The 26,946-nt window shown below is 41.4% G+C and overlaps 2 protein-coding genes across 2 annotated transcripts; both read right to left on the bottom strand.

Moving 5' to 3' along the window:
- Positions 1 to 1,264: 1,264 nt before the first annotated feature.
- Positions 1,265 to 20,604, bottom strand: LOC116501569 (ubiquitin carboxyl-terminal hydrolase 42-like). Its single transcript, XM_032207172.1, is given in 21 exon segments — positions 1,265 to 1,313; positions 3,250 to 3,472; positions 3,475 to 3,562; positions 4,063 to 4,133; positions 4,135 to 5,100; positions 5,102 to 5,165; positions 5,701 to 5,789; positions 6,589 to 6,870; positions 7,551 to 7,692; positions 8,156 to 8,256; positions 8,451 to 8,591; positions 8,969 to 9,080; positions 9,999 to 10,081; positions 10,614 to 10,684; positions 10,841 to 10,908; positions 11,114 to 11,216; positions 11,376 to 11,486; positions 12,081 to 12,281; positions 13,029 to 13,266; positions 14,869 to 14,960; positions 20,492 to 20,604. Coding segments are annotated over 18 exon segments (3,042 nt in total). The 5' UTR covers positions 13,258 to 13,266; positions 14,869 to 14,960; positions 20,492 to 20,604; the 3' UTR covers positions 1,265 to 1,313; positions 3,250 to 3,352.
- Positions 15,389 to 26,286, bottom strand: LOC116501568 (ATPase family AAA domain-containing protein 2-like). The gene is made up of 8 exons (XM_032207171.1): positions 26,164 to 26,286; positions 25,356 to 25,493; positions 24,402 to 24,492; positions 23,660 to 23,974; positions 22,606 to 22,732; positions 21,644 to 21,690; positions 20,492 to 20,645; positions 15,389 to 15,545 (listed from the first exon to the last, which is right to left on the bottom strand). The coding sequence occupies exons 1-8, from the start codon at positions 26,284 to 26,286 to the stop codon at positions 15,389 to 15,391; spliced, it is 1,152 nt and encodes a 383-aa protein (XP_032063062.1).
- Positions 26,287 to 26,946: the final 660 nt, after the last annotated feature.

Below are 26,946 nucleotides of genomic sequence, written 5' to 3'. Positions count from 1 at the left end.
ATGCTATGGAAACCAGAGTATGCTCGATGTAATGAAAGCAATAAGATAACCAGTTACAAGCTGAAAGAGGTCCCCTATCAATGGCGGATAGAGGTAAGAGCTAATAATGAAGGAGGGTTAACTGGGAAAAGTACAATTATTATACACCCTGCGGAATCATGAAATTGAAACACGAGCTAACTATGGGATTCCAACCATTGCTAAAAACTTGTTTATAAATCTTACAGAGAATATTGTGAAAGCATTCTTTTATGGTTCAATTGGCCTTGGCCAAATTCAAAGCCAGGACACGAATTAATGACATTCAAAAGAAGAGGAGGGATTGTTATATATGGAGTGGTAATTTGTGTCAGAAAAATGGCTGATATTAATAAAGAAGGGAGAGATTTGGGAATGTGGCAATGGGGGTCGGAAAGCCTCCTGGTTGATGATAACATCAGACTCTTAACGGTGAGGTCATCAGGAATGTAAAGAGGTTAGAGGAAATAAAGAAGGGGGATTGAGGCAACGCCCTGCTGTCTGGGGTTGCTTGTTTTCCCCTCTGTTAAGGCACAAGGCACGGAAGTTGCTGGGGGGGTTGCTGGTTAGAACTGTTAACATTTATTGTTTTATGTTATATGATAATAATATTATTAGTGTGGTTTCAAGGGTTAATGAAACGCGGGAAAAGCAATCCCGTTTTGTTGCTTTTGGGAACCTTGTGGTGGGCAGAGCATGTGCAGAAGAAGAGGGAGACAGTCGAAGCCGCTCCTGCAGTCTGGAACAAAAGGTTGCTAATGGTGATGGGGAAACCGTGAGCCTTTCACCCACAAGGACCGCCACAAAGAGAATTCTAATATGAAGCGGGGATAGGATATCCATATGTATAGGCGTACTTGGGTTTCTTGTAAATATGTAACAGCAATGTCCTCTATATATTTGGAAAGTTTGACAGTTGGGTGCGCATGGTGGTAGAGCATAGACTCCCCACGCACCCAGCGCTGTTTACTTGCCTTTTATAAATATTCTTTTATGTTACTAAATTCAGAGGGAGTTGAGACTTCATTTATAACATGATGAGGTTGCATCGTCGGTTGTGAAGGTAAAAGGCAGTCAGTTTTGACTGTAAAAGGCAGTCGGTTTTGACGGTAAGAAGACGTTGGGATTGACGGTAAGAAATTGTAAGAAGTTGTTGGGTTTTTGATGGTAAGAAGTCATAAGACGTTGTTGGGTTTGACGGTAAGAAGTTGTTGCGTTTCGATGGTAAAAAGGTTGTCGGATTTGATGGTAGGTTTAGTCTGAGTATTGAAGGCTTCCAGCAGTAAGCTCTGCATCTGAAAGACAAAGGGAAGAAATGTCATTCCCTGCTGTGATAGTCTACATGGAACTGTCTGGCTCACTGGTTTTCTTTCCAAAGAGAGAAGTCACAACCCTGTACACGGATTGATCTGCTCTCTGACTACAGGGCTGAACTGACTGGAGAAGGCGGCTTCCAAAGCCCTCCCATTAAACGGACTACATTTGAATTCTATGCTAAAATTGGTGAGCTGTACAGAATAGTAGGACAAAGCTACCTGCTTTGATAGCAAATGGTTGCCCTTAGGTAAGTTACAGTCATTTGAAGGTTTGACTGGACGGCATCCTTGGTTTACTAGTGATCAAAGCTGACCAAATCCTAGCCACAGAACAGAAGCGTTCAGAAACTTGCTAGAGAGAACACTTAGGAATGCAGGAATTTAACTGCTTTAATGCTGCTCTTTCTCTCACGTATCTGCAATTTCCTTAAATCACAAATTGTCACTAGCTATCCTTGTTCATTTATTCAAAGGAACATGATTCCGGTTGAAAAGGCACTCTAACAAGTCCTCCGTTGCTCCTAGTCTGTCCCTAGCTTCTTTGAGAGCTTCAATACAGTAGAAAATTAAAAATAATAAACTAGCAAATAATTAACATGTGGAAGTGGTCGTTTTTCAGATTAGATTCCACCATTCAGAAAATCCTGCTTAAGAGACATTTTTTCTTTGCTTTGAAAGACTGACCTTCCCCAAAAGGAAACTAATTAGTATCTTTAGGCTTGACGAAATACTTGAATTCCTCAATTTAACAGAATTGCTTTGCACAGCCCTCCTATCCTGCTTACCTTGCAAGCAGTGTATCCAAGTGGGGTGGGTACTGCTGTATTTATCAACGAACATCTCTTTCACGTATATAGCCCAGGGATCCCCATGCCCCGCGCTTGTGTAATGCATGCAAGACGTTTACTTTCTTCCTCTACTTTGGACTGGTTTAGAAAGAACGAGTTCGCCATCTGCTGGCCAGAGAATTCACTGAAGCCCGAAGAGCAGTAGAGCAGAGGCATTTTCTTCTGTGCTCTTCCTGATTTTTCAGCTAGAAGAGATACTTCCAGTCCAGTACAATCAGGATTCTTTTGACATTAGTATCGTAAAAAGTCCATTTTTGCAACACTGGAAATTGAAAGACCTCCGTTCAGTCCCTAATTTTGTTCTTGATAATGGGACAGATTGCATGAATGTTGGCAAGAATGTGTGAACAACCAGCCTCCCCTCCATGTCGTATTTTAAGATGACAACTTCTGGTGCTCCCTGTCTCAGAAAAGAAAAATGCTTGGAAACAATTGCACTCGCTCTTAAGCTTGAAGAAGCTTGTCAGTGCCAGAATCTACTGACTCTGGCAATTTACTTCATCATCCAAACTGGGCAAAAGATATGAAAACCTCTTCCAAGATTTTACTTCTCCAAACATTACGTAAAAGGCATTCAGCTGTACAGCAAGAAGCTGAAATAGCTGCAGGTAGTATGTTATTCACATGAATTATTCAGGCAGGTTTTTTTTTAGGAAGGCTGCGATTCATTAGAACATTACTAGCCTGTAAGCCTCATGGCATCACCTTCCATCTTGACTGCTAAACCTCCTTGCTGCCTACTATCTTCTTTGCCAAGATACAGCTGTCCACATTTACTTTTCCTACTTGGCTGGACTGAATTTAAGAAGGGAGCTTGCAACTCTTCCTCTTGTTTGCCACTTCATCATCAAACCAGATGAAAACCATTTGCCTTTAACCTCTTTATTTCAGGCCTTCTTTCCTAGTGGTCATTCAAAACTGGGAAAAAAATAGTCTACCAAGTGGGGTTTTTTTTTGATTTGATAATAAATCTGCAGACTGTTAAGTCATCAAGCACTTCAAGACTGTTTGAAATAATCTCGAGATTAATATAAAAGGAATTCCTCACACACGCTGCGGCCGCTTACCTTTAGTATAGTCGTTGGATGCGATGGAGCAGTATTTCTTGCTTTCGCCTGCACTGGAAGTCTTCCCTTCCTTGTAAGGTTGTTTACTGCTCTCACTTCTGCATTACTGACATGAAGAGCCATCTGGAGGATGGCATTCTTCCTTCTTCTCCCGCGTTATCTTCTGGAAACGAGGATCTAAGTGTTCCAAGGAGCCTTTTCGCTTTCCTGGTGTTTCTCCTTTTTCTTCTTTTTCTTCTCCTTTTTCTTCTTTTTCTTACGCTTGCGATTGGCATTGTCAAAGTGGAGCGCACAGAAACACAAATCATGAAGTCTGAAAGAAACATGCAAGTTAAAAAGGGAAAAAAAGATGTGGCACTTGTTGCCTATATGAAACTTGATTTATTTTACCACAGGTGATGATTTGCAGCATGTCAGCTATTTTGTGGTGCTTTGTGCACACGCAACTTACTTTAGATGCAGCAAACTTAAGCCGTCAGATTGAAGGACCATAGGTCCTGGTTTGTACACAGATCATTAACAACGGCTAGCTCTGGAATACGTGCAAGCAGAAAAAATCTTTTAACCTAATCTGGAATGGTGTACGGATGTGATTCGAACTATGTGGTCCAAAGCTAGTGCTCTGACACAATTCAGCAAGAGCTTTCCTGTCTTCACTGATCAACCTAACAACATGATCCCCAGCCAGCTGATGCTATCTAAATAACTTAGAAACTACCAGAAAAAAAAAAAAAAAAAAAAAAGGAAGACATGAGAAGCACCCAGAAAAGAATTAGGATAAAAAATGCGGAGTATGCTGGAATCCTTGCTTACTTGGAATCCTTCTCTCCATCTTTATCCTTAGACTTCTTTTTCTTCCAGAACTTGTGATATTTTTGCATTTTTTTCACCACCTACAAGCTCCTTTTCTATCTTTCTGTCTTTCCTTTCTATTTCACTTTCACTACCTTCTGCACGGGTATATTTTCTTTTTCTGTTTCCTTCTGTTTCATTTTTCTGGCGACAGTTCTCCAAATGAGCTGACACAGGTGGAAGCGCATGTCTTTCACGAGAATGTCTTCTGGAATGTTGCTGAGGTACCGAGCAACGATGCAAGTCTGCTCGGGGTGTGCTAAAGCGACGTACATCTTCCTCTCTCAAGAGGGAACCGTGAGGCCATCCGCTTTTGTAATGATAATGCTTATGTGACCTGCTGTAGTAAGTTGCAGTCGATCTGTCAAAGGCTGAATCGCCGTGAGAGAACTTTCTCTCTCTACTGTCTCCTGTCGCATGAGGTGAATAGTAATCCTTGTAATAGCCACATCTTTCCCATCTCCGTGCTTCGTCTCGATAGTATCTTTCTCTGCTCCAACTTCTTTCCCCTTTGGATCGGTAGTACCTATTGCTACCTTGTTCTGATCTTCCTCCGCTGCCAGATCTGTACTTTGAATATTTGACTGCTCTTCTGCCATTCTCAGGGCTGTTTCTTTCACGAGGGAAAGATCTGTACCTGCTTCCCTCCCAGTACTCCTGCTTGTGACTCTTTTGCTCAACAAATTCCACGCTCTGAGAACACCTCCTCTTGCTGGAAGGACCTGCTTTTTGACTCTCCTTCTCTTCACTAGGAGCATGTTCCCTCTTGCTTCGGTAATGCTCTTTCTCAGTGGTTTTAGTCTTGTCCTTTGTATCTTGGCGTCTATCTGCAATAGCTAAGGAGGAAAGGTTTTTAGAGCTACATTCAGTGTCAGACTTGAGAGAGGAAGTTTGCCGCAATTTCTCACCAGGCTCACAAGACTCTTTGCCGTACAAAACATTTTCTTTTGAAATGAGGTCACGTTCTTTTGATCTTCTTGCTTTCTCCTTGTCTCCACCGGTCATCACATTGGTACTGGGCGAGGTATTCATCATTCCCAGGAGATTTCGGAGGTTCCGCAACACTGCATAAAATAAAAACCCATTTCTCACTTCTGCTGAAGGACGTGAATATTAAGAGTAAAACCTTCCAAAGGCAAACAAACAAACAAAAACCTCCGGACTACAGGAACGCTCGCAAAGATATGCCATTTAGAAACCTCTCCTGTGATTAGGACACCTTCTTCAGCTCCCAGAGAAAGTGCTTTTTCCCCTCTTGCTTCTGAAGCCATTGCACTAAAAAAGCAAACGCATCTGTCTCCTTCCACCTGCTGCTCTGAGAAAAAAGGCATAGGGGCGAGCGGGGAACAGCCAATGTTTCTCCAGACAGTGGAGAAAAACTGGAAAAACATTCTATAAAGGAACACAAGTTCTCCTTGAGGCACCAACCTGCATCAGAGTGATATGCTCAGTGCTGATCATTAGTTCTGTTCGTGACACTGGACACACAGTATGGAATTGTACTAATTTAAATCCTTCCATTAAATACTATTAGTAGACAGATAAAACTGTAACGAACTTCCATAAAGTCTTGTCTTAATCAGACTGTGCTCATTTTACCTCATTTCCTCTGACAAGCTGTTCAGCTGGCTGGCTCTGAAGGACTCCGTGATGACTTCTCGATTGACTGAAGGCATAGCTCCAGGCATCTGCAATTAAAACGCACAAGTCAGCAGACAAAAAAATACTATTTGTAGTAGTACTGAGGACTAGTCTTGTCAGAATGTCTCCATTAAATGGTAAGCAAGACCGCTGTGAGTTGTATGCATTATCTACACTTCAAAGATAACCCCAACTCACCCCCCAAAATCTACTTTATGAAACTTAGGAATTTTTATCTCAGCTGAGCTTAAGTTGACAAGTTCTAATGTAAGCTCAGGTCTGCAAATTCTAAGGGGATAATACCACAAAGTCTTACGATCACATGTGTGCTGTGTTTTCTCAGTATTTCACCTGAATTAGGAACACAATAAACACTCCCGAATACATCGTAGGTGAGAAATTCTCGATGGAGCAAATCTATGTTTCAAGCAATCCATTTGTTTTAGAAAAGAACATCTCAGAAGGTTTAACAGGTTCAACTCGGCAAGTGGAATCATCAAGTTTCAGTCCGTTTTCTTTAGATTCATTAACTAACCTAATAGCACCATTTAGTGAATCTGTTTTTGGCAGCTCATGCTGGGATCTTCCTTTGTCAGCATTCTGACAGGAAGAATTGGAATGCTGCAATGTACGGACTACCTTTCCAACCAAAATTCCATTAGAGGACATTGCATTGCAATTCCTTTGAAATAAGCCCTTTGACTCCTCCTCAGATTTTCCTGAAGATTCTGCACCATAAGGGACTGTGTTATCAGAGCTGAGTTTAGGATTTTCATTCACTGTTGGCTCCACAAAAATTTCATCAGAAACTTTTTTGTTTGTTTGCATTTGCTTCATTTGCATTACCGAATTTGTAATTGTGGATGAAGGAACAGCCTGGTAGAGATCTTCATCCTCCACAGCACTGCTAAGACAGTCAGGCTGTGACACAGTCTGACGAGCAGGCAATTTATTGTGAATACTGATGGTGATCTTCTGTTTTCTTGACGTATCAGTCATTGAAGGCCTGGTAATTGCCTGGTTTTGAACACAGGCCATTGGTGGTGCTGAAGATGGCCTTTTTAGGGTGACACCAGTGGTCTTTGCGTCCTCTTTTATGGATCCATTTCCATTTAAACGGCTTGAATTCTGTATTTAAAAAGAAGAAATTGCAAGATGGATTAACGCAAACACTGCATGTAACATTTTGAAACACAAAACTCTCCTACTGAGTGTTTCTACAAATGGTCTTAACACCTAAAAAGAAAAACACACTGCCCTTTAAGGATAAATGCAAGTCCAATAAGCGTATTCAATTCCTGCTTTTGGTTTACTGCAGATTGGTATCAAATTAACATCATCTTTGAAAACCAGCCAAGCAACTTAACATTACCTGCTGCTATTCCCAAATATATTTATTTTCCCCTTTAAACATACCCTGAAAAGCCTGAAGTAATTGTTCTGGTGCTCAGGAATAAGACATTTAGTTTTCCCTGTCTTAGCTAAAGTGACGAGGATAGGAAAAACAAGTCCTCTTTTAAATGATTTGAGGATTAGTACACTCTGCTTAAATAGTCAAAGAGCGTAGCTCTCTGTGCTTTAGAAAGCTGTCTTGGAGGTATAAAGTAATGGAGTCGCATGGCTGCACAATTTAGCAGTAACCACTGTTTGAATGACTCTGGCTGTAGCATGAGGGCTGTGAAGAAAGCTGCAGCGTGGGAAGGAAAACAAAACTAAGATGCCGAAAACCAAACAAAAAACCCCACACCAAACCCCAAACCCACTAGCAGTTTGGTGCCGTTATCTGCCCTCCCGCTTCCCTGAATTACCTTAATCATATGAGGAAGAAGTCGTGGTCCCAGAAATCCAGCCTGCTTACTATTAGCCCCCTGCTGACCAGGAGGGAATGAACAGGGATAAGATGGTGCTGGCAAGTAAAACGCACGTTCTCCAAGTGTCAAATCATAGCGCCTTCAGAAAAGAGCAGTGATCGTAGTTTAGTTTTTCTTTCAGCCTACTCTTGGATTAAATCCCATCCTATCATTTTAGAGGAACAGCTCATACGATATGGAAGCCTTCTCTACAGAAGGCTTCGCCAAGACTACAGACTGAAAAGTAGAGAACAGTCTTCCTACTAAGACTATCACTTGCAGAGCAATAATTCATTCTTACACCACAGATGACCTTCATTTCTCTCCTTCTCTAAAGTAGCCAGCTACAGATAACACATAGATAGCAATTTACACAAGTGCTGCAGTTTAAGGCCAAGCAACAAAAGATAATAAACGACACAGAGAATTTCAGGTTAGACAGAACTGAATTAGACAAATAATAATCTTCTCCCGGGATAGCAAGAAAAACACTTGCAAAACAGAAAAATATCAATAACAGGAAAGTAAATCTCTTCTGAACACATTTTAAGATTTGTTATTACCTGATATAAAAAAGTATGTAAGCTTGCTGACCAAGAACTCTTTTAATGTCAGTACGCACTACTTTAGCATCATTCATCTGATACCAAAGTCCATTACCAGCCTGCAAATAAAGACAATGATTTCTTTAGGTGAATTGCACGTTTTCCAATTGAAATCACGGATAGGAACAAAATACACACATGTCAAATAAAAATATAATGAAATCTTTTTCCCTAGAAACAGTAGCTGCTAGTCATGCTTTAATTGGTTTGCCAGCACAACCTTTACCCTGTTAGAAATGCTGTTGACTTCTACCTTTACATAGCATATATAGTGTCCTGAGTGACAGCTGACACCGTGATGTACCAGCACCGCGTATAAGGCATAGAGCAGTGGTTCTCCCATTGACTGCGACATGTAGGCTCTCAGGTCCAAATACTCCGGATATTTCACCTCCTAAAGAGACATCAAGAAGATAGAAAAATTATCCCAGAGTACTTCGTGGACTAGCCAGAGAAAAACACTTCCAAAAAACACAGACTAGAATTGATTTCTAGAATATATTTCTAGAATATATTTCTTGATTCACTACAAATAAGTCTTCCCATAAACAACGGTTAAGACTAGAAGTTGCAGAGAACTGTTTCCTGATGAATCAGCCTTCTCAGAGGAAAGCATATGCTTCTTGTCAAGCGGGAACTTTATTGATATTAAGAGAAAGAATAAGCCATAGTCGTTAGTCTACAATTATTGTCTGAAAATATTAACAACTTTCAGCTTTGGGGGATGTCCCATTACACAATGATATAGTTGCATTACAGTGGTAAATATACCTTGTTGATCTTTCCACCTGTGAAATCTGCAAATCTTTTCAGTGATATTGTGAGAACCTTGGAAGAACGGTGTATGGTAAATCTCTTGGATGCAGGAACCATCTTTTTACACCTTAAAACCAAGCAGAGATAAGTGTTTGAAGGCATCTTCTTTTTTCGCCCCCAAAACAAACTCCTTTTAATGTCTCACGCATGCCTATGCTATTTGAATGATATTTACTTGCATAATAGGTTGGTCTTTTTTCTTTTCATAAACCCATGCACTGCGTGTCAGGTTTGTTAATACACAGAAGAAGGTCAATTTTCCCAACAACTCAGAGCATAGCGGGAACAGGAATCTCTCACAAAAGGGTATGACCAGGTTGGATGGCAAGGTACCATTTCTTGGTCTACAAAAGTGGCTATTTGAACTCCAATCCTGGATACATTCTTTCAGCTTTCAAGGGAAATACAAATACTGAAAGCGGAACGAGAGAGCCTTGGTCCCCAGGGCTAGAAATTGCAAATAATCTCCAACATAGGTCGACTATCAACATCAAAAATACAACAGAAGCACATGGTCATTCTACAGGAGGGAGACATTTAACAGTAGGAAGTCTTCATGTACTGAGCTTGTCTGGAAAGACACTGAAACCATCTGCCATCCTTTGAAACAAAATAGTTCAGTTTGACACATTGCCCGCTCCAAGGTAGGACCTACGGTGTAAGCAGTGAAAATTAGCCACTAGCCCAGAGAACAACGGAAACTGGGCAGTTTACATCAAGAAAAGTACTGTCGAGAGCTAATAAATAGAAAGAACAAAAGTAGCTCTTTTTGAATTCTGATGGCAAAATACAAGCCAGAGAATTGCAAACCCATAGGGAATGCCTATGAACAAGACTTCCCCCCTCCAAGGAAACAAAAATCCAAGTCTTTTATAAACTTCCACAAAACTTGTAAGTAGATCCAAAGTTTAGAGGTAGTCCAACAGAGTCATGCAACATAGAAAACTGACATCTAGGATTAAGACCTAATTCGTCAAAATCTTACTCGCTACATTTATAGCAATTCTCTCCATCCAGCTCTTCAGGTTTCACAAAGAGTTCCAGAGCTCTGCTAACAGACGAAACCGCCTAGAGCAGCGAGAAAGAAGAGCGCTAAAGTCACCGTAATTCAGAATTCCAGAGACATACTAGTAGTTTATAAGAGAATCTTACTAACATACTCAAGCGATCTACTAGGAGCACTGTGAAGAAGGAGGCAGAAAGAGCATGCTCAGCATTGACCTCACCTGGAAGGCATTTGACTTTGGAACAAATACTTTTCCAGTAGCCTAGACAGCATCTACAGTGTGCTTTGTCATCAATACTGGGGACAAATTCATCAGTCTAACAATTAGATGTATATTGAGGTAGAACAACAAAGAAGTATGACAGCATTATAATTTTTGCAGAAAGAGAATTCTTTCCCCTTAAACCCAATGCAAATGTGGAGACTATTTACATGGGTTCCACGGAAGGACAAAGTCCAATCCACTTCCTTAGCACCACCAAGCTCTTACGTTTTAACATTATATGTGGTTTGGTTTTTTAAGTTAAACAAGTTTAATTTAGAAAGTTATGCATGTACTTAAACATCATGAATTATATTTAGAAAACATCTTACCTTTATATCCAAAGTGATATCAAGAAATGCCTCATACGTATCCGAAACTGCTTTGCAATTCAAGCACTTCACTGGAAGCAAAATATAAATGCTTAACATTATGTGAAGGAGACTAACTGTCCAAATTCAAGTTGTTGACAGATACTACTTTAGACAAACTACAGACTGCTTTACTACCGACAAAAGACACAGATCAGTTCTAAGGACAGGAATATTTTTTCAAGTACCTCTCGATCTTAGAAATCCTCCAAATATTTGATGAATGATGGTGGTAGCTTGAGAAGATCTGTCCAATCTGGAAATAAATTATAATCAGACCTCAGAAGATTTAAGGCACAGAAGTTAACTCTTCAAAGAGTTTGATGAAAACCAAGGATGATGTAGACTTGCGTTGCTGATAGTAAATAAGGCACTAAAAGGTGCTAGAGATCATTTCTGAGAGTAAATAAAGGACTAGAAGGTGCTAGAGAATGTATGAAAGTGAACTTGTTTATGCTTACTCGGTGCTTCCGTTCAAGCACGCTTCCTGCATAGCATCAACAGTATAGCGCAAGAACTCGTGTGCGTCTTCTTGACTGCCAAAACGGAAATGTTGTCCTATTCCTAAATAAGAAGATGATAGTATTGACCTCATTTAAAAATGAAATCATTCTTGTATTTCTAAAATCTCTCTTCATTGGAGTGTTAAAACCACTTAGACACATCAAATAATTATTTGAAGATTACAAGCTATCGAAAAGAAACACATCTGAAGCCACTTACGACTGAGATTACTGATAACATGCGTAGGCTCGATGGCATCAACAGTGCAACGCAGGGCCTGGTTAATGTGAGTCTCCATCGTGCACATCATGCAAAAATCTTGTTCACGACCTGAAGAGTGAAAGAACAAAGCATCCCAGTCCAGCGAAATATCCAGAACTACAAACATCTAAGTACAATTTAAACTATAGATACAATATCCACTCTCCTTGCTACATTCTATTCTCCCAAGATGCCAATGTCCCAACAGTCTTGTAACATTTCATTTCACACAACTTGACAGAAGAAAAATATCCACTAAGCCTGTATTCAAATGCATGTTGTGATGAGAAATCTAAAAGACTACTGCAAAGTCGCAGTTGTAAAGGCTGACAGGAATGTGAACTCCACAGGCTGCAAAATGTATTACTCTCTAAAATTACTACCAAATGCATTACTGTCCAATGCACTTCATTATTCCCATGAAGCAATAAATGATCCTTTAATAAACAAACAAACAAACAAACAAACAAATAACTAACTAAATAATAAACATGGTGCATTAATTGCACTCCATATGCTATTCGGAGCCCACTGCTAATACAGTGCTCAAAGCCAGCTGCTACAGGTAAAATCAGGCAAATAAGCTTATCTCACAGAATCACTGCTGTTCTTTCACCTTCAGAGCTATCCAACAGATTCAAAATACTGTTAGAAAGTACTCACATGACTGGCTGTGCTCAAGAGAAAGCATGTAATTGGCAAGTGGGGGTGTGTAGGTCAAACACTGTAGAGTAGCATTAAGAAAACATGTGTTGCCAAGATTGTACAGGCCAACTCCAACACTTTGTGTTTCTCGCCAATCCATACAAATCTTCTCAGGTGGAAAAAGAATGCTCTGTGGCGGAGCAATTCCATCATTAACGACTGCAAGAAAGTTAAATTTAAAAAGAGATCTTGTTTGTTTGTTTCGAAGAAAGGTATTTAAAAAATACTATTCTGCAGGAGCACCTAGAGGAGCTAGCTACAATCCAAACCAGAAAAACTTATTGCAGACAGCTTTAATACCACCAAATTCAAATTGGCTGGTCAACACAATGTTTTGGGGAAAAAAAAAACAAAAACAAAAACAACTTTAGTCAACCATTTTAATTTTTCTAAGGCAAGGCTAACTGCCATTCTGTTTGTAGCACCTAATGCCAAGTTCCTCTCCATCTATAATCTTTAACCTGATTAACTCAACTACTGTTTTTTTCCTTATTATAACTTAAACCACAAACTTAGACTTGAAATTATACGGTAAAAACGTAAAAACTAGGAACTAGGAATGACGGTACCCCTACAGATACCAGATTTTTTCCTGAGCAATGTTATCCTTCAAAAAACCTGTGAAAAATGGAAGCTGTGAATAGCAACAATCAAACACTTTTCTCTGCAAAACAGAAAAGACATGGAGGAATCTGTGCATTACAAAAAGCTCCCCAGTATTTCTCTGTTGACTGTAAATATATCAAAATTAATTTCTGTAACATCAGTCACTTCAGTTGCCTTAGGGGATTCGCTTTTGAAGTCTTTCTTCACAGTAGTCCCCTTCTCTATCAGTGCAACAAGTAAGAACTGCATTTTCTACTTTTGCTTTGAAGACAATGGAGGCAGGATAGAACGCACACTTACTTAGATCTCTTGGGGCAAAAGCCTTAGATTTTTCAGATGATCTACAGTAAATAGCACCTCCACGTCCTTGGGCCACAGAGACTTGGCTTGAATCTTCTGCAGGCACTATCCGGCCCCAGTTGGCGGTGCGTGACATCAGTATTTTAGGACTTGGTTTCTTGGATTTGCCAGACCGCCTTGAAGAGGGCTTTTTAGGCTTTGAAGATTTGGGCTTCTTAGCTACGGTCATTGTTCACATCTGCGACAGAGACAGAAGTTCTGGTTGACGTAAGACTATCAAGAAGCACTTCCAAGAAGAAAAGAGTAACAGAAGTCCTGTCACTTAATCTCAAAGAAACAGCCTTAAGAACTAAATCGCTGGTATGAATGATTTAAAAAGAATCCCCAAACTAAACACACAAAGTGAAAATTTCCATCTAAACTCTATCAGTATTACTTTTCGCTTCTGCAGAACTAGTGGCTGATGCCATTTCTTTCCCTTCCGTAGGATTTTAATCCATTACAACTCTGGAGTCTTTTTAATATAAAAATGTAGAAGACATTCTCTGAGGGGAATCAGTTATTTATTGATTTCCGGAGTTGCGCAATTATCTGTTAATTAGTACCTATGATCTAATAGATAATTGTTGCAATTATCTATTGCTGGCATTAGTAACGGAACACTATTACTTCACTGCCTGCGTTTTTCTGTTTCGTCTGCACAAAGGTACCCAGAACTCACTGCTACTTTTCTTCTGTCTTTCCAGGGCTCGCCCTCTACCTCACTGTCTACTGCACCAGTCATGAGGGGTTTGTTGTGATTCTATAATGAGCCTAGCTTTTAAATACACCTTTCATGGGCGTCACTTGGTGATAGCAAGTTAATCTGTGAGGGCTCCTCAGTCTACATCATGCGGTCGCTTTTTCCAGGTGAAAAAGCGGAGCTGTAAGTGGCAGTACACCAAAGCCCTGGCATGCTGAGATCCAAGAGGAGAGATGTTTGGCCCTCCTTTTCACTCCTGGGAACCATATACCTCAAAACCCACAGAGGATGGGCTATATCTCAGAGAAATCTTGGGAAAGGAGAGCATGAAGAGCATGTTTGCAAATTCATTTCTCCCTGGGCTTCTTCTGCTTCTCCAAGAAAGACGAGTTTGAATATAACTTTGGCAGCAGTACTTCTGGTGTTTTACTCCTACCACATTTAAAACTCCTACGACAAACTGAAAAGTTAGACTAAAAAGCAGCTCTTTCCGTTCTCCTTTCTAAAGTTGCACGCTTTCCTCATGCAAAACAACAGGGGAATGTAAGCTAGAAACGGAAATGCTGAATGTAAAACAAAACAAAACAAACCTCAGCCCTCCAGGACAAAAGCCAATAACTGCTACAAAGTCCTTTTTAAAATGCTGATTAGGTTTCAAGGTGATACCGCTTTAAATAAGCGTAGTTGTGTGTCCATAGGCAGAAGCTGAATAATGACAGGATGAACTTCTATACTTCATGTTTTGTTACTGTCTTACTGTAGCACACAGGGACTTGTTACCTTTAGGGAAACCACTAACCTCATGGAGGGTTTAAAACATAAGCTAGTTTGTTATACCAAAATGACGGAGAGAACAAAGCATAAAGTGCTTTCAGATTTCTAGCACGCCTTGATTGCTGTCCATTAAACTTCAGACACGTTAAACAAAACACAGTAAATAAGAAAACTCCTAGTCCCACAGCTGGCAAATTGTGTGCAGAGGTTGTAATTAGAACTTTTTTGCCTTGACGTTTTACATTTAAAATTGATTTTAAATCCATTCTATACACACTTTCCATTCCTGAAAAAACAATACGCAAACCTGACAAATGCATTTACATGAGAAATGAAGTCGTCCTTGTCCGATTGGAAGACTAAGGTGACAGCTCCTGGGCTCAGGGATAAGCTCCGATCTTCACCAGTGACAGCTCCTTTTTTAGGATTGAAAGGGAAAATGTTTCAGCAACACATTGGAAACATACTTAAGGGACAAGAAACAAAATCAAGACTGCAGTGAGAAGGAGAACAGAAAAACAATACTGGGGAAAATGGGAAGGGAAGGGAAGGGAAGGGAAGGGAAGGGAAGGGAAGGGAAGGAAGGGAAGGGAAGGGAAGGGAAGGGAAGGGAAGGGAAGGGAAGGGAAGGGAAGGGAAGGGAAGGAAGGGAAGGGAAGGGAAGGGAAGGGAAGGGAAGGGAAGGGAAGGGAAGGGAAGGGAAGGGAAGGGAAGGGAAGGGAAGGGAAGACCTTGATCTTTATACTGACCAATGAGATAAGCCTTACACATTTTTAAGTTTATTTTTGACAACTGATTGAGGTGTTACCAGCTATTAAGTACGATTCAAGAGCAAATATTAACACTAGAAAGAAGAAATCCGATCCACCACCACTGTTTCAAAATACATCCATTTCTCATTTGGAGATGACGTCTCTCTGGCAAGGTAGTAGAAAAACTGTAAATACCGATAGAGCTTCCTCTCCCGATGTTCCATATACATACCGATGCTGTTCCTACACCTACGCTCTGAGCATAAATTTATGTTGACATGAGTGACAAGAGAGGGTGTTACTCCTCTCTTTGTTTGCCTTGAGAGACACACCTCTTGTCCATTGAAAAGTAAATTCAAGATTCCAGATCACTTAAGACAGTTGCTATCCCCCCATTCAGAGTTCTGCAGCAGCACTCTTCAGATGTGTTTAGCAGTCTCTTTAGAAAATGTTATCACTTAGGACCTGCTTCTCAGTAGGTCCACGTTTGGCCTCCGCTTAGCAGAGAGTCAATCCCAGCTTAAGCTTTCGTACAAGAGCCCCTTCACGAAACGGAGTTGAACCCTGACATAACTGAGTTGAACCTTTAACCTTGAAGCTTCCTTAAAGAAGAAAGCAGCACCCAGGCCAGGAAATAGAAATTAATCGTCACTTTACCCTGAAACGCAGTGGGCTATTCTGTGCTGGCAGGATTGCTGCCGGGCTGGCCGACGAGGCGGCGGGCAGCTCCCCGGGGCCACAGGGCCTGGCACAGGGAGCCGCCGGGGGTCTCCAAGGTCCGGGAACAGCGGCAACAGCGGCAACAGCAGGGACAGAGGGGACAGCAGCGACAGCAGCAGCCACCTCAGCCGGGGCCGTCTCCACAACCGCCACAACGGCCTCGGAACGCCGCCGAACTCGGAGCTCCAGCGTGACGCCTTTTGAACCTGGCCGCGCTGCTCATGGCTAAAACCAGAGCGTTTCCTCCGGCGTGTGTTTACTGTCGGTGCCGGATCGGCCCTCACCCCGAGCTCTCCCTGCCGGGAGGGCTTTGGGGTTGGGGTTTCCCTCCCGCCGCCGCCGCGGGCAGGCCCCGCGCGCAAGGGGTCCGCGCTGGGGAGCAGCATCTCACCCACGGCGAGAGACCGAGGGCACGACATGAAAAAGCCCCGACACGAAAAAGCCACGACATGCGGCCGAGGCGGCGGGGAGACGGCTCTGAGGGAGCTGCCACTTCGCCCCGCCGTCCTCCCCTCCCGGGCCGCCCCGCCGAGCCCCGTGCGCCTCAGGTGCTGCGCTGAGGGGGTGGCTGGCTACTGAGACAGCTGCCCAGGGCACTGCTCATGGCACCGAGCCTGACGGAGGTCAACAAGTGTTGAACAATGCTCTCAGACATCGGGTCTCACTTTGGGGTGGTCCTGTGTGGAGCCACGAGTTGGACTTGGTGATTATTGGGAGTCCTTTCCACCTTGGGATGTTCTCTGATTCTAGGTCAGCAATCCAGTAGCTGATGAGAAGTGTGGAGTCATTCAAAGGGAAGAGAGAGCACAACACTTCTCGTTTGCAGAAGCGGCTATTTGGTAACCAAACCGACGATTCCTTTGCTTGTAGAGCAACTAACAGCAGGGATCCGCTTTACAATAGAGGGAAAAGAGTCGTTGGCATGTCATGTGAAGTAAGCTTCAAATCCCAGAGGATGATTTTGTTGGAACTTTATTCAGCTGAAAACACAGAAGCCTTGCTTTTGCTTGTGTTAGTTACAGCTCCAGTTTACTTTGGTTGGGAGGGAAGGCATTCCAGGCTAATGTGCTGTACCTGTTCCTTCAGCTCATTGTCCATAAACGGAGGAGCAAACGAAATCAGTTTAATCTCATTAAATGCAGCAGACAAAGCGGAGTAGAGGGCGATCTAGCACTTAATTTTTCCTGTAAGCAGGAAACCCAGAACTCAACAACACTTTTCAAATCTTGTCCTGCAGTAAATGACCAGCTGAGTGAAGCTTGCATTTAGAGGATGTGCTCCTACAGTAGACGGAAATAGCTTTTCCTCTTCACAAGTGCAACTGAGTGGTGGACTGGCAGCTACGTGGTTAACTAGTTGTGCCAAAGGGGTTGTGTTGAATGCACAGAAAAATATGCAGGAATAAATAAACAGCAGAGGGTTGTCTGTAGGCATGACACTGAGTACAGATGTTGTCTGCAGGTTCGTGCAGAGTGCACCGCGCCAATAAGCACCCAGAGTCGGAATGCACACGAAGGTCTTTTAATTATATAATTACTTATAGAACTCTGCAGAGTCAGGTACTTGGCCATCTTTCGCAAAGCAAGCACACCTCTGACTCGAATCACCGTCATTTATACACAGGAAACTTGTGAAAACTCTCTCTTTGGCTCCTTTGGATTGGTTATTACAGCTCACCTAACTTATCTCCACTGAGCTTGTGCATTACAGAGGAATACCGGGGGGGAGGGGGAACAGGAGAGGGGGGACACACACCGAATCCCACATTAGCATAGATTAGCATTTTGACAGGTGTGATTTTTAATGTGCTAATGACCCTTAATGAGAAAAAGGTTACTATAGGTCAGTCTGGAGCTGGTGTTCTCCTTCCTGTTTTTTCCCTTTTAGCCCTTCTCTTCCTTGCTTCTGCTAGCTCAAGGCTACCTGTCTCTCTCCTTCTTTATTTTCTTAGCTAAAAGACTGCACAAGCTACAGGCCTCTCTATTTGCTTCAACATTTCCTTGGTTTTGTTTTTGTTTTTTTCCCAGCTTTGGGACGACACAGGTGTGGTTTGATATTTGCCAGTATAGCTAAAACTCACGCCAGTCTGCTCATGCACAATAAGTAGTAAGATTTAAGGACTGGCTTCATCGGCTTCTTCCATACTAACATCCTTCTTATGTTTTAGATATGCTGTAGTTAAATCAACACTAAGTTACTACTTGTGGAGTAATCGCCTTAAGCGACTAGGCATCATAAGCACACCTCCATCCCAAAAGCTACCCGCCTCCAAGGTGCAACCACCCCTCACTGAGCACGCCCTCGGAATTTCTCAGAGCCTGTACCTTTAAACGCAAGTGAGATCATTTCTACCAAGCACAACCAAGATATGCATGACTAGAGTCACTCAAGCTCCACCTTAAAGATAGAAAATAATATCAATTGCTTTAAGAGAAAGGGGATGTTAGGGAAGATACTATCAGGAAGGATTCCTTCTGACATCACTCGACAGGCTGAGCCTCTCACTCCCCCACCCCCACTCCATTGGGACGCCGTGGGGTAAGATCTGAACGCTTGCTTATACCAGGCGTCTCTGTGGAATCTTAGAAATCTCTAGAGTTTTGATGCTTTTTCATGTCTTAATACCTAGGCTGTGTACCTGTGCATTTCATGCATGCTAGCTTGCTTTTGCAGACAGTGAATTTATCACTGACAATCCAAAGAACCTGTGTACCTGTCGCCGTAAGAAATTGCACTTAATTGCATTCTTCCTAGCTGTGAGAGTTCTCCTTGAATGCGACTAGAGCGAGGCCGTACTGCGTTGCTTGGTGAATCCGTGACCGTGATAGTTCAGCACCCTGAATCCGACGGGACCCATGACGGTCAATCGGCTACACCCCTTAACGCGACACTACTAGAGGAAGAAGATGACAGGGCTTGCATGCACTGCATTAGGCTTTGCATGTGAAAACACCCCCAAATAATTTCACGTGCATTTAACGTTTTTAAAGGGAAAAAAACAGGAAGGTGTAGTCTCTCTGTAAGCTACAGCCCTACATAGTTAAGGCATCAGCATTCATTCCTTTGCTTGATAGCAAAGTATGAACATACAGAAGAGTTAAATATTTTCTTTGCATTCTTAAAGGCGATTTTTCAGACTTGGGCTTCAGTTGTTGGAGTTGAAGAGATCAGTAGACATCCTTACTTTTACGTTAAGACCAAAATCTTTATCTAAGATTGTGTTATCTAACGCAACTAAACTCCCACCCCCACATGTTTTTTTTGTAACTTCGCAATGATCTTGCTGCAGTCCCACTCTGATGGTCTTTCAGTAACATGCAAACTGCCGTGGCAGATTCTGTTACAGTGCTTTTCTATTGACAGTGTGCATAACACTCAAGGTAAAGCCCCTCATTTCGCAGTGGGGACATGAAGTGTTTCTTTGGACCCTGCTGCTTCTGTTAGTACTCATTTTTTCACAAACTTGTTGAACCTGAGCCGTGCCTACCGAGCCAACAAATGCTTTGATGACACAGTATTTTGTCAAAGCAGTTTTGCTTCTTGGAGCTACAGAAGCAGCTCTGGCTACGTGATAGGGAATTGTGCTGCATTGGCAAAACCAGACTTAGCTACAGACTTACAACACTTGCTAACTCGATCTATTTCAAATCTCATTTTAACTTTAAAGGACGATCAGTTTTGTGGCTCCTGTCTTACTAATTTGCCTTGTTTTGCATGGAAGGGCAGCCTGTGAATGTTTTGCTTTATTGCATGCTTCAAAAAAAAGGCTGAGGAAGAGACTGGAGGAACCTTTTCTATTCTATGGACTTTCCCCCGAGAGTGTGGAATTGCAGGCTACTTGGATGAATGTTCGAATATGAGTAAGGGAGCAGACCTCAGCCAAAGGAGGTGGAATCCTTGCTTAATAGTAAGTAGCAGTGTGGGGACATCTTTGCTTACCGGGAGCCATTTAAACTCTTCATAGAAACAAAATAAGCTGGACATCTTATGCTTGGAAAGCAGTATGGTTACACAGCTGCTAACATAATGACTTGAGTCTTCTGCTCTGCAACTTCAGGTTTTGTTTTCAAGAAGTGCATACATCAGTTTAAGCTTTGGACAAGGAGATTTGCAATGCAAATAGTGATAAACCAGAATCAGCGGCGCTGACGAGTGTAATGGTGAAATGCAGCAAATCAAGTATTCCTGGAGAAATGTGAGATTACAAAACTAGTAAGCCATGAAGCACTTTTGTTGTTGTTGCTGTTGTTGGTTGTTTTTTAAATCAATTCTTATATGCTGAAATAGCACCTTCAAGAAAATCTGTTTATCTAGCCAGGTAACGGTGTCTCCCTGTAAACAGGAAGGAAATGCCAGGAGCAGCCATACCTCTTTGCTGTCAAAATAAAGAGCAAGTCGAGGCCAACATCATGCCATAGTGCAAAGGCTTGCTAAGAAAGATCATTCTAAGAGGTCTGCAAGAAAAGATGACTTACTTTGTCATAAGTTTGTCAAATAGAATGGACGAGTTAGTAGTCGAGTACCGACTGTGTCCGACTCTACAGCTGCGGCGCAGCTCCAAGTCCCTGTTTTCTCCGTGGACTCGTCTCACAGTTTTTGCACCACCTCTACTCCTCAATGTTCTGGTGACTGAAACGCAGAAACAAAGGATTTTGAAACAGTGAAGATGGGATTCTCCTTATTTCACCGTTGCTCTTGTAAAATGGAAACAGACAAACAAAAAAGGCACCCTGAAGTGGATTGAGTTTTCTTTACATTTCAGATCAGAAGTTGGTGTCACAACCACTGCATTCCACTTCTTTATCGCTCTGCACGTTTAAACTGTCTACTTAAAACTGGGACCTGTAGGGAAATTTTTAAAGAGGCTGAAAGCTAGCCAGACAAAAACAAACGTGCAACTTTTGTTCCATGCAGGAGGGAAATCTACTCCAGTTATTTCTGTCTTGGAAAAGTGAGAACAATCAACACCTTTCTCTAAGGTGTTTTCACTCCATTCATGTCAAACTGTATCTAACAGTGCTCAAAACAAACACTATGACATTGCAAGCCTCTTCCTAAGAGGTGTATGTTTGATTACTCTGTTTATGCATGCAGCACTTCCATTTCCTGCATTAGGATCTAACAGCTCAAGGAGGGAAGAATCGTTTCAAGAGAAACACCCAAACACCACATAACTCAAACTCGTGCTTTTTAGAAAAAAGCCTGCCCATTGTTTGCCATACAGCACCCTTTGGCACAGGTTGGTTGCTTGCACTGTCATTAAAAGAGCCAAGAGGACAAGGGGAAGGGAAGAGCTACACCACTGTGCTGCTAGGATCACAGCTAAGGTTTACTTTTGTGCTTGCCAGCTATAAAACTAAGTTTGAACTTATCAAGTATCGATTTACTTTGCACAATTAGAACAGTTTGCTTTGTGCCTACCAAGCTGCAATTCACACTGCTCCCTCCCCAAGGAATTCATAAAATCTCCTATTTGCACCTACCTCTCTTCACAGAAAAGTCACTGAGGAGTGAATTCAGCTGACTACAGAAGGCTTTGGGGCCAAATGAAAGCCATGGAGTGACCAAGTGCCATCCTCTTCAGTAACCAAAGCAAATAGGTATCCCGGGGACTTACAGCCACTTACCTGTGTTATATTCTTTTTTTCGTTCCAATTTTGGCTTTCTCAACTGCCTACATTAAGAAAGAGGACAGGGCAGAGAAGGGAGAAAAGACTTGTTGTATTAGACCCATCAAGGATGGGAAATTTCACCATGTTTACAAGCCAGTGTAATTTAATATCCCTGTAATCTTGCTTTACTTTATTATAAATTTATTATTTATTATATATTTATTATTTACTTTATTATAAATTTATATTTATTTAAAAATAAATTTGTGAGGAGCATTTATTTCCCCACTACAATCAGGCTGTACCTTTTCTGGCTTAAATCAATGATGCTAGAGACTTAGCCTTGCTCTAAAGCACAGAAAATCTTCTGGACAGCACAGCAATAGAAACGGAGAAAAATAACTGATCCAGCTGTGACAACATGATCTAACTTTCCAACTGTGGGCTTGCATGACTTCCATACTAAAATATCACAAGATTAACACAACTTGGTGGCTTAACAAATAAAGACACCATTCAATTTTTTCTCAAGGTGTTTTAACAAGCCATTTCTCAGTTTTCTTTCTGCTACATAATTCACTACTGGTTTAACAATCCTGGAAAACAGAAGGGCAAAAGGTGGCAACACAAACCCATAAAGTTGGGGTATTTTTAGCTAAAAGGACAGACAGCACATTTATGTGGTCTTGAGTCTTTCAAAGAATGCCATGGATTAAGTCAACGTGTTCTGGTAGTCTACTGATCACTTTGGCTTACGAAGAGAAGCCTGGGCTTTTCAATTTGGTCATTCAGAGCAACTTCATTACAACTTTAGTCCCTCCACCCTTTCTTCTTGTGAATACCAAGCACCCCTTCAACACACAAACTTGATGTTGCCCCTTCCTCTACCACCCCTCGCACTTTTAACAGCTGGAACTGTTCACAAAGACTCAGCAGACCTGAGAATTTAAACGTAACAGGGATCTATCTTTCTTTACCTGCTGAAACAGAGGCATTTTTTCTCTGGTCCGTCAGGCATTCCATCTTTTAATTCATCTCCAGAAACCAAGGATGCATCGTCATCACTGTCAAACATATCATCTTGTAAAATAGGATTGAAATGCTCTGAAAGGCAAAAGAGGTTTGTTAACTTTCCTGAATAGCCTTTGTCTCTTTCTCTTCCATTAATACAGCTTCTAAATCAGTGCCAAAACCCTTTCTTCATTTGAGAGCACACACTGAAAGCTATTTCCTAGAGTTCAGCCCACCACAGATCTAAGGAGATGGCACAAGGCCCTACAAAGCTCTACTAAGTCCCACTGATGTGTACGTGTAAGGTACGCTACTCTTGGTGATTTTTTTCTCCCCCTTAGAATAAAGGAGATTACGAACAATTTCTGCAGTTGCTAAATACCTTAAAAAGAAAACAACAAACAAGACCATTTCTTTCTGGAGGAGGTTCCCACAATGAAAGCACGGGGATAAAGGATGTGATGGCCACAGAATTCCATTCATCTAGTAAGTATCAATGCTAATTGATCTCACGTGTATAGTACGATCCACAAACATTTAAATTAGGAGACTGGTTAAAAATGATGATAGCTAAAACAATATTTAGCTTAGACCAGTTATACTTGTATCCTGGTCCTGACATTCTTCAGAAAGGAATTAGAAACATTGACCTAGAAATGCTTCCCCTCCAAAGATCTGAGTTTTGATTTTTTAAAGAAAAATAGGTGCCTTATACTTCAAACCTCAAGTCAACCTCTACAAATGCTAATTATCTTAGCTGCCGTCAGAAGCAGGATGCTTCAGTAGAGAACGCATCGTCCTTTACTGTGTATTGAGTCATTCAGAGCTTCCATTTGGCATTTCAGTTTTGAATCCACAATAAAACCTATGTGTTATATTCCAGACTTGCCCAAAAAAAAGACACGCACATGCAAATAATAAAATTCTACCACCATTATGTCTGAAAGGTTTAAGTTGATTGCACAAACCACAAGTTTTTGCTTTAGCAGAATTATAAAGAAGTGGATGCTGTGGTTATACCTTGCTGTCGGTCCTCCTTTAGTGCAAGCTGTGCATGCGGGAAGATCTTCTGCACAACTTGTAAAATATTCTCTACTGATCTTTGAAAAAGTGGCTTGAAAATGGGTGAGAGTGCTTGTACGGGTGAAGCCTTGATCCTGTTTGAAGCTGGAACAACCTTCTTCATAGCCATGAAAAAGTCCTTTGCTTTTATTTTAATAGAATTAACGTCTAGTAGCAACTTCTCCCTACTTGCATAAATCTGAGGATAGCATCGGCGTAGAGAGCACAGCGCAGCTTCAGTACATAAAGATTTGATATCTGCACCACAGTATCCTAACAAACAAAAATCAAACGTTACATCAGTCAAGGCCCAGGTTTACAACATGCAACATTTAAAGAATTTGTAATGCCAAAACCAAACAGCTTAACAGGGAATTCAAAGTGCTACCGCTCTGCAGGGAAGTTTCATGTTGCTCACTGCCTGATATCCTGCGCTTATGCAGCTGAAGCAGACTCCTCATCAAAAACTATACTCTTGAGGAAGATGCCCCAGAACCATTTAACGTTCTTAGACAACAAGAGGAACGACAACAAAGAGTAAATAGATGAAAGCATCTCACTCTGATTGCTATGAAGGTGTGCCAGCTGCCTCGTTGACTACTTGTGCAGCAAGGCACAAGAGCATGGGTACTGCCTGGTACAAGCTAAGGTTCTTTACAACTTGGTCACAAGCAAGAATCCGTTTCTGTTTCAGTCTTACCAATGCATTTCTCAGCTAGTTCATCAAGCAACATGTCCGGTGGCTGAGGGGTCCAGTCACGAGTATGAATCTTGACAATTTCTTTTCTAGCCTGGAAGCAAAATCATTGCATTTTAGCTTGTCCCAAGTTTTCCTTAAAAATACCAACAAGAAACAAACAAACCAAAAGGCAAACAAGTAAACAAAAAACAAAACAGTCCTCCCTCAAAACCCCTCATCTAATAATACACTTTTCTTACTTGCTCAACTTTCAAGTATTTTACAGTTATTTAATATACACTCTGCATTGTCAACCAGGAAATTGAATAGTTCTTATTTGTTATACTGAACTTTTTCTAGGAACCTACAGTGAAAGAAAAGGCATTTATAGCTTCAATAACAAGTTTCCAAACTACGAGACCTAAGGACCCAGAGGAAAATACTGTAATGAAAAATTTATCCAGAAACATTTCTTTGCTGTCCAAAAAACTTCTCTAAAACTTAGCAAGCTTTCATTGGGACAGTCTCATTACTTCATCACATTTGCTTTCCAGTCAGTAAATTCACAGAAAGCACTTCTGGCACAATGCTTCCAATTGCTACAATTACTATAAAGAAGAAAAGAATTATGACTCAAACTACTACCACTGAGCAGGGGCACAATCAAATGCAAACACGTCCCCTATTCATTCATAAGTGAAGGATTGAGACCAAAAACACAACTTCATGATGAAAACACCCAAGTGGACTAAATAATTAAGCAAACAGGTACAACTTTGGGAATGAAAGGTTTGATTATAGAACTAACTACTTGGTGGTATCATCCTGACCATATATATCCAGTACCAGATTTGTCCTCCATGGAACAACGCAGTGTCTCCACGTATCACTCTTTTGTTCAAGTTGTCATTTTTTTTTTTTCCTATAAAGTTGGACTTTGCCATGGTAGCACTAACGTTGAATTTAAGTTCTCACCTCTTTATCTGGCAAGTTGAAGAGGAAGTGTCTGCCAAAGCGTCCTGGTCTTCGTAAAGCAGGATCTATAGAATCCAGTCTGTTAGTAGCTCCGATTACCACGATCTCCCCTCTGTTATCTATGCCATCCATAAGCGTCTGAAGAGTTGAAACAATGGAAATAATAGAAAAATATAAGTTTTACTTACTGGTTCAGTACATTTTGTTACATTCCACATGACTTTCTTGATGCCGGAATAACCTTCTTCCTAGTGGTCATTCAAAACTGAGAAAAAAATAGTCTACCAAGTTGGGGTTTTTTTGATTTGATAATAAATCTGCAGACTGTTAAGTCATCAAGCACTTCAAGACTGTTTGAAATAATCTCTACGTTAATATAAAAGGAGTACCGCACACTTCTGCTCAGGAAGAAAATCACGGAAAATGTCAACTTTGATTTTAGATGTTGAATTTGTTGCAGTGAGATCTTCCTCATCGCACGATTCTATTTGGATTTAAACCATATTATCTATGGAGAGACCAAGATTAGGACAAGAACAGCACAGAGTTCAGCATGAAGCCAATCAGGAGCTCAAGTTTGTATTCTTTGTATTCCACTTTATCCTTCTCTTGCTGGAAGGACCTGCTTTTTGACTCTCCTTCTCTTCACTAGGAGCATGCTCCCTCTTGCTTCGGTAATGCTCTTTCTCAGTGGTTTTAGTCTTGTCCTCTGTATCTTGGCATCTCTCTGTAACAGCTGAGGAGGAAAGGTTTTTAGAGCTACATTCAGTGTCAGACTCGAGAGAGGAAGTATGCTGCAATTTCTCACCAGGCTCACAAGACTCTTTGCCGTACAAAACGGTTTCTTTTGAAATGAGGTCACGTTCTTTTGATCATCTTGCTTTCTCCTTGTCTCCACCGTCATCACATTGGTACTATGCGAGGTATTCATCGTTCCCAGGAGAGTTCGGAGGGTCCACGACACTGCACAAAATAAAATCACATTTCTCACTTCTGCTGAAGAACGTGAATATTAAGAGTAAAACCTTCCAAAGGCAAACAAACAAACAAAAACCTCCGGACTACAGGAACCCTCGCAAAGATATGCCATTTAGAAACCTCTCCGGTGATTAGGACACCTTCTTCAGCTCCCAGAGAAAGTGCTTTTTCCCCTCTTGCTTCTGAAGCCATTGCACTAAAAAAGCAAACGCATCTGTCTCCCTCCACATGCTGCTCTGATTAAGAGCCAGAATATTCAAAGCCACTCGATTTGTTCTCCCCACATAGCCGAAAAAACACCAGTTGAAACAGTTTTCTACCTCTCTCCACGAATTTACATTCACATATCCTATGACTGCAAAAATAGAAGGCGGAGCTCAGGAGGAACAGCCAGTGCTGGAATTAAAAAAAGCAGCCTGTTTCTTCAGAGTCTTAAGCCTATGCTACTAGGAACAAAACAAAACAAAACAAAACAAGAGGAGAGGAGAACAACAGCGGGAAATTTACCTATTCTCCACGTGTTCAATTGCAAAGCCTCCTCTGGAGGATCAACAGTTGTGAATTCAGTGTGCTTAGGAGAAATCAGATCTACATCTGAACCGCAACTATTTCA

The sequence above is a fragment of the Aythya fuligula genome, unplaced genomic scaffold, assembly GCF_009819795.1.
Source record: "Aythya fuligula isolate bAytFul2 unplaced genomic scaffold, bAytFul2.pri scaffold_40_arrow_ctg1, whole genome shotgun sequence".
NCBI lineage: Eukaryota > Metazoa > Chordata > Aves > Anseriformes > Anatidae > Aythya > Aythya fuligula.
Note: the sequence above shows the minus strand (reverse complement) of the source record. Positions and strands in the feature narration are given on the sequence as shown.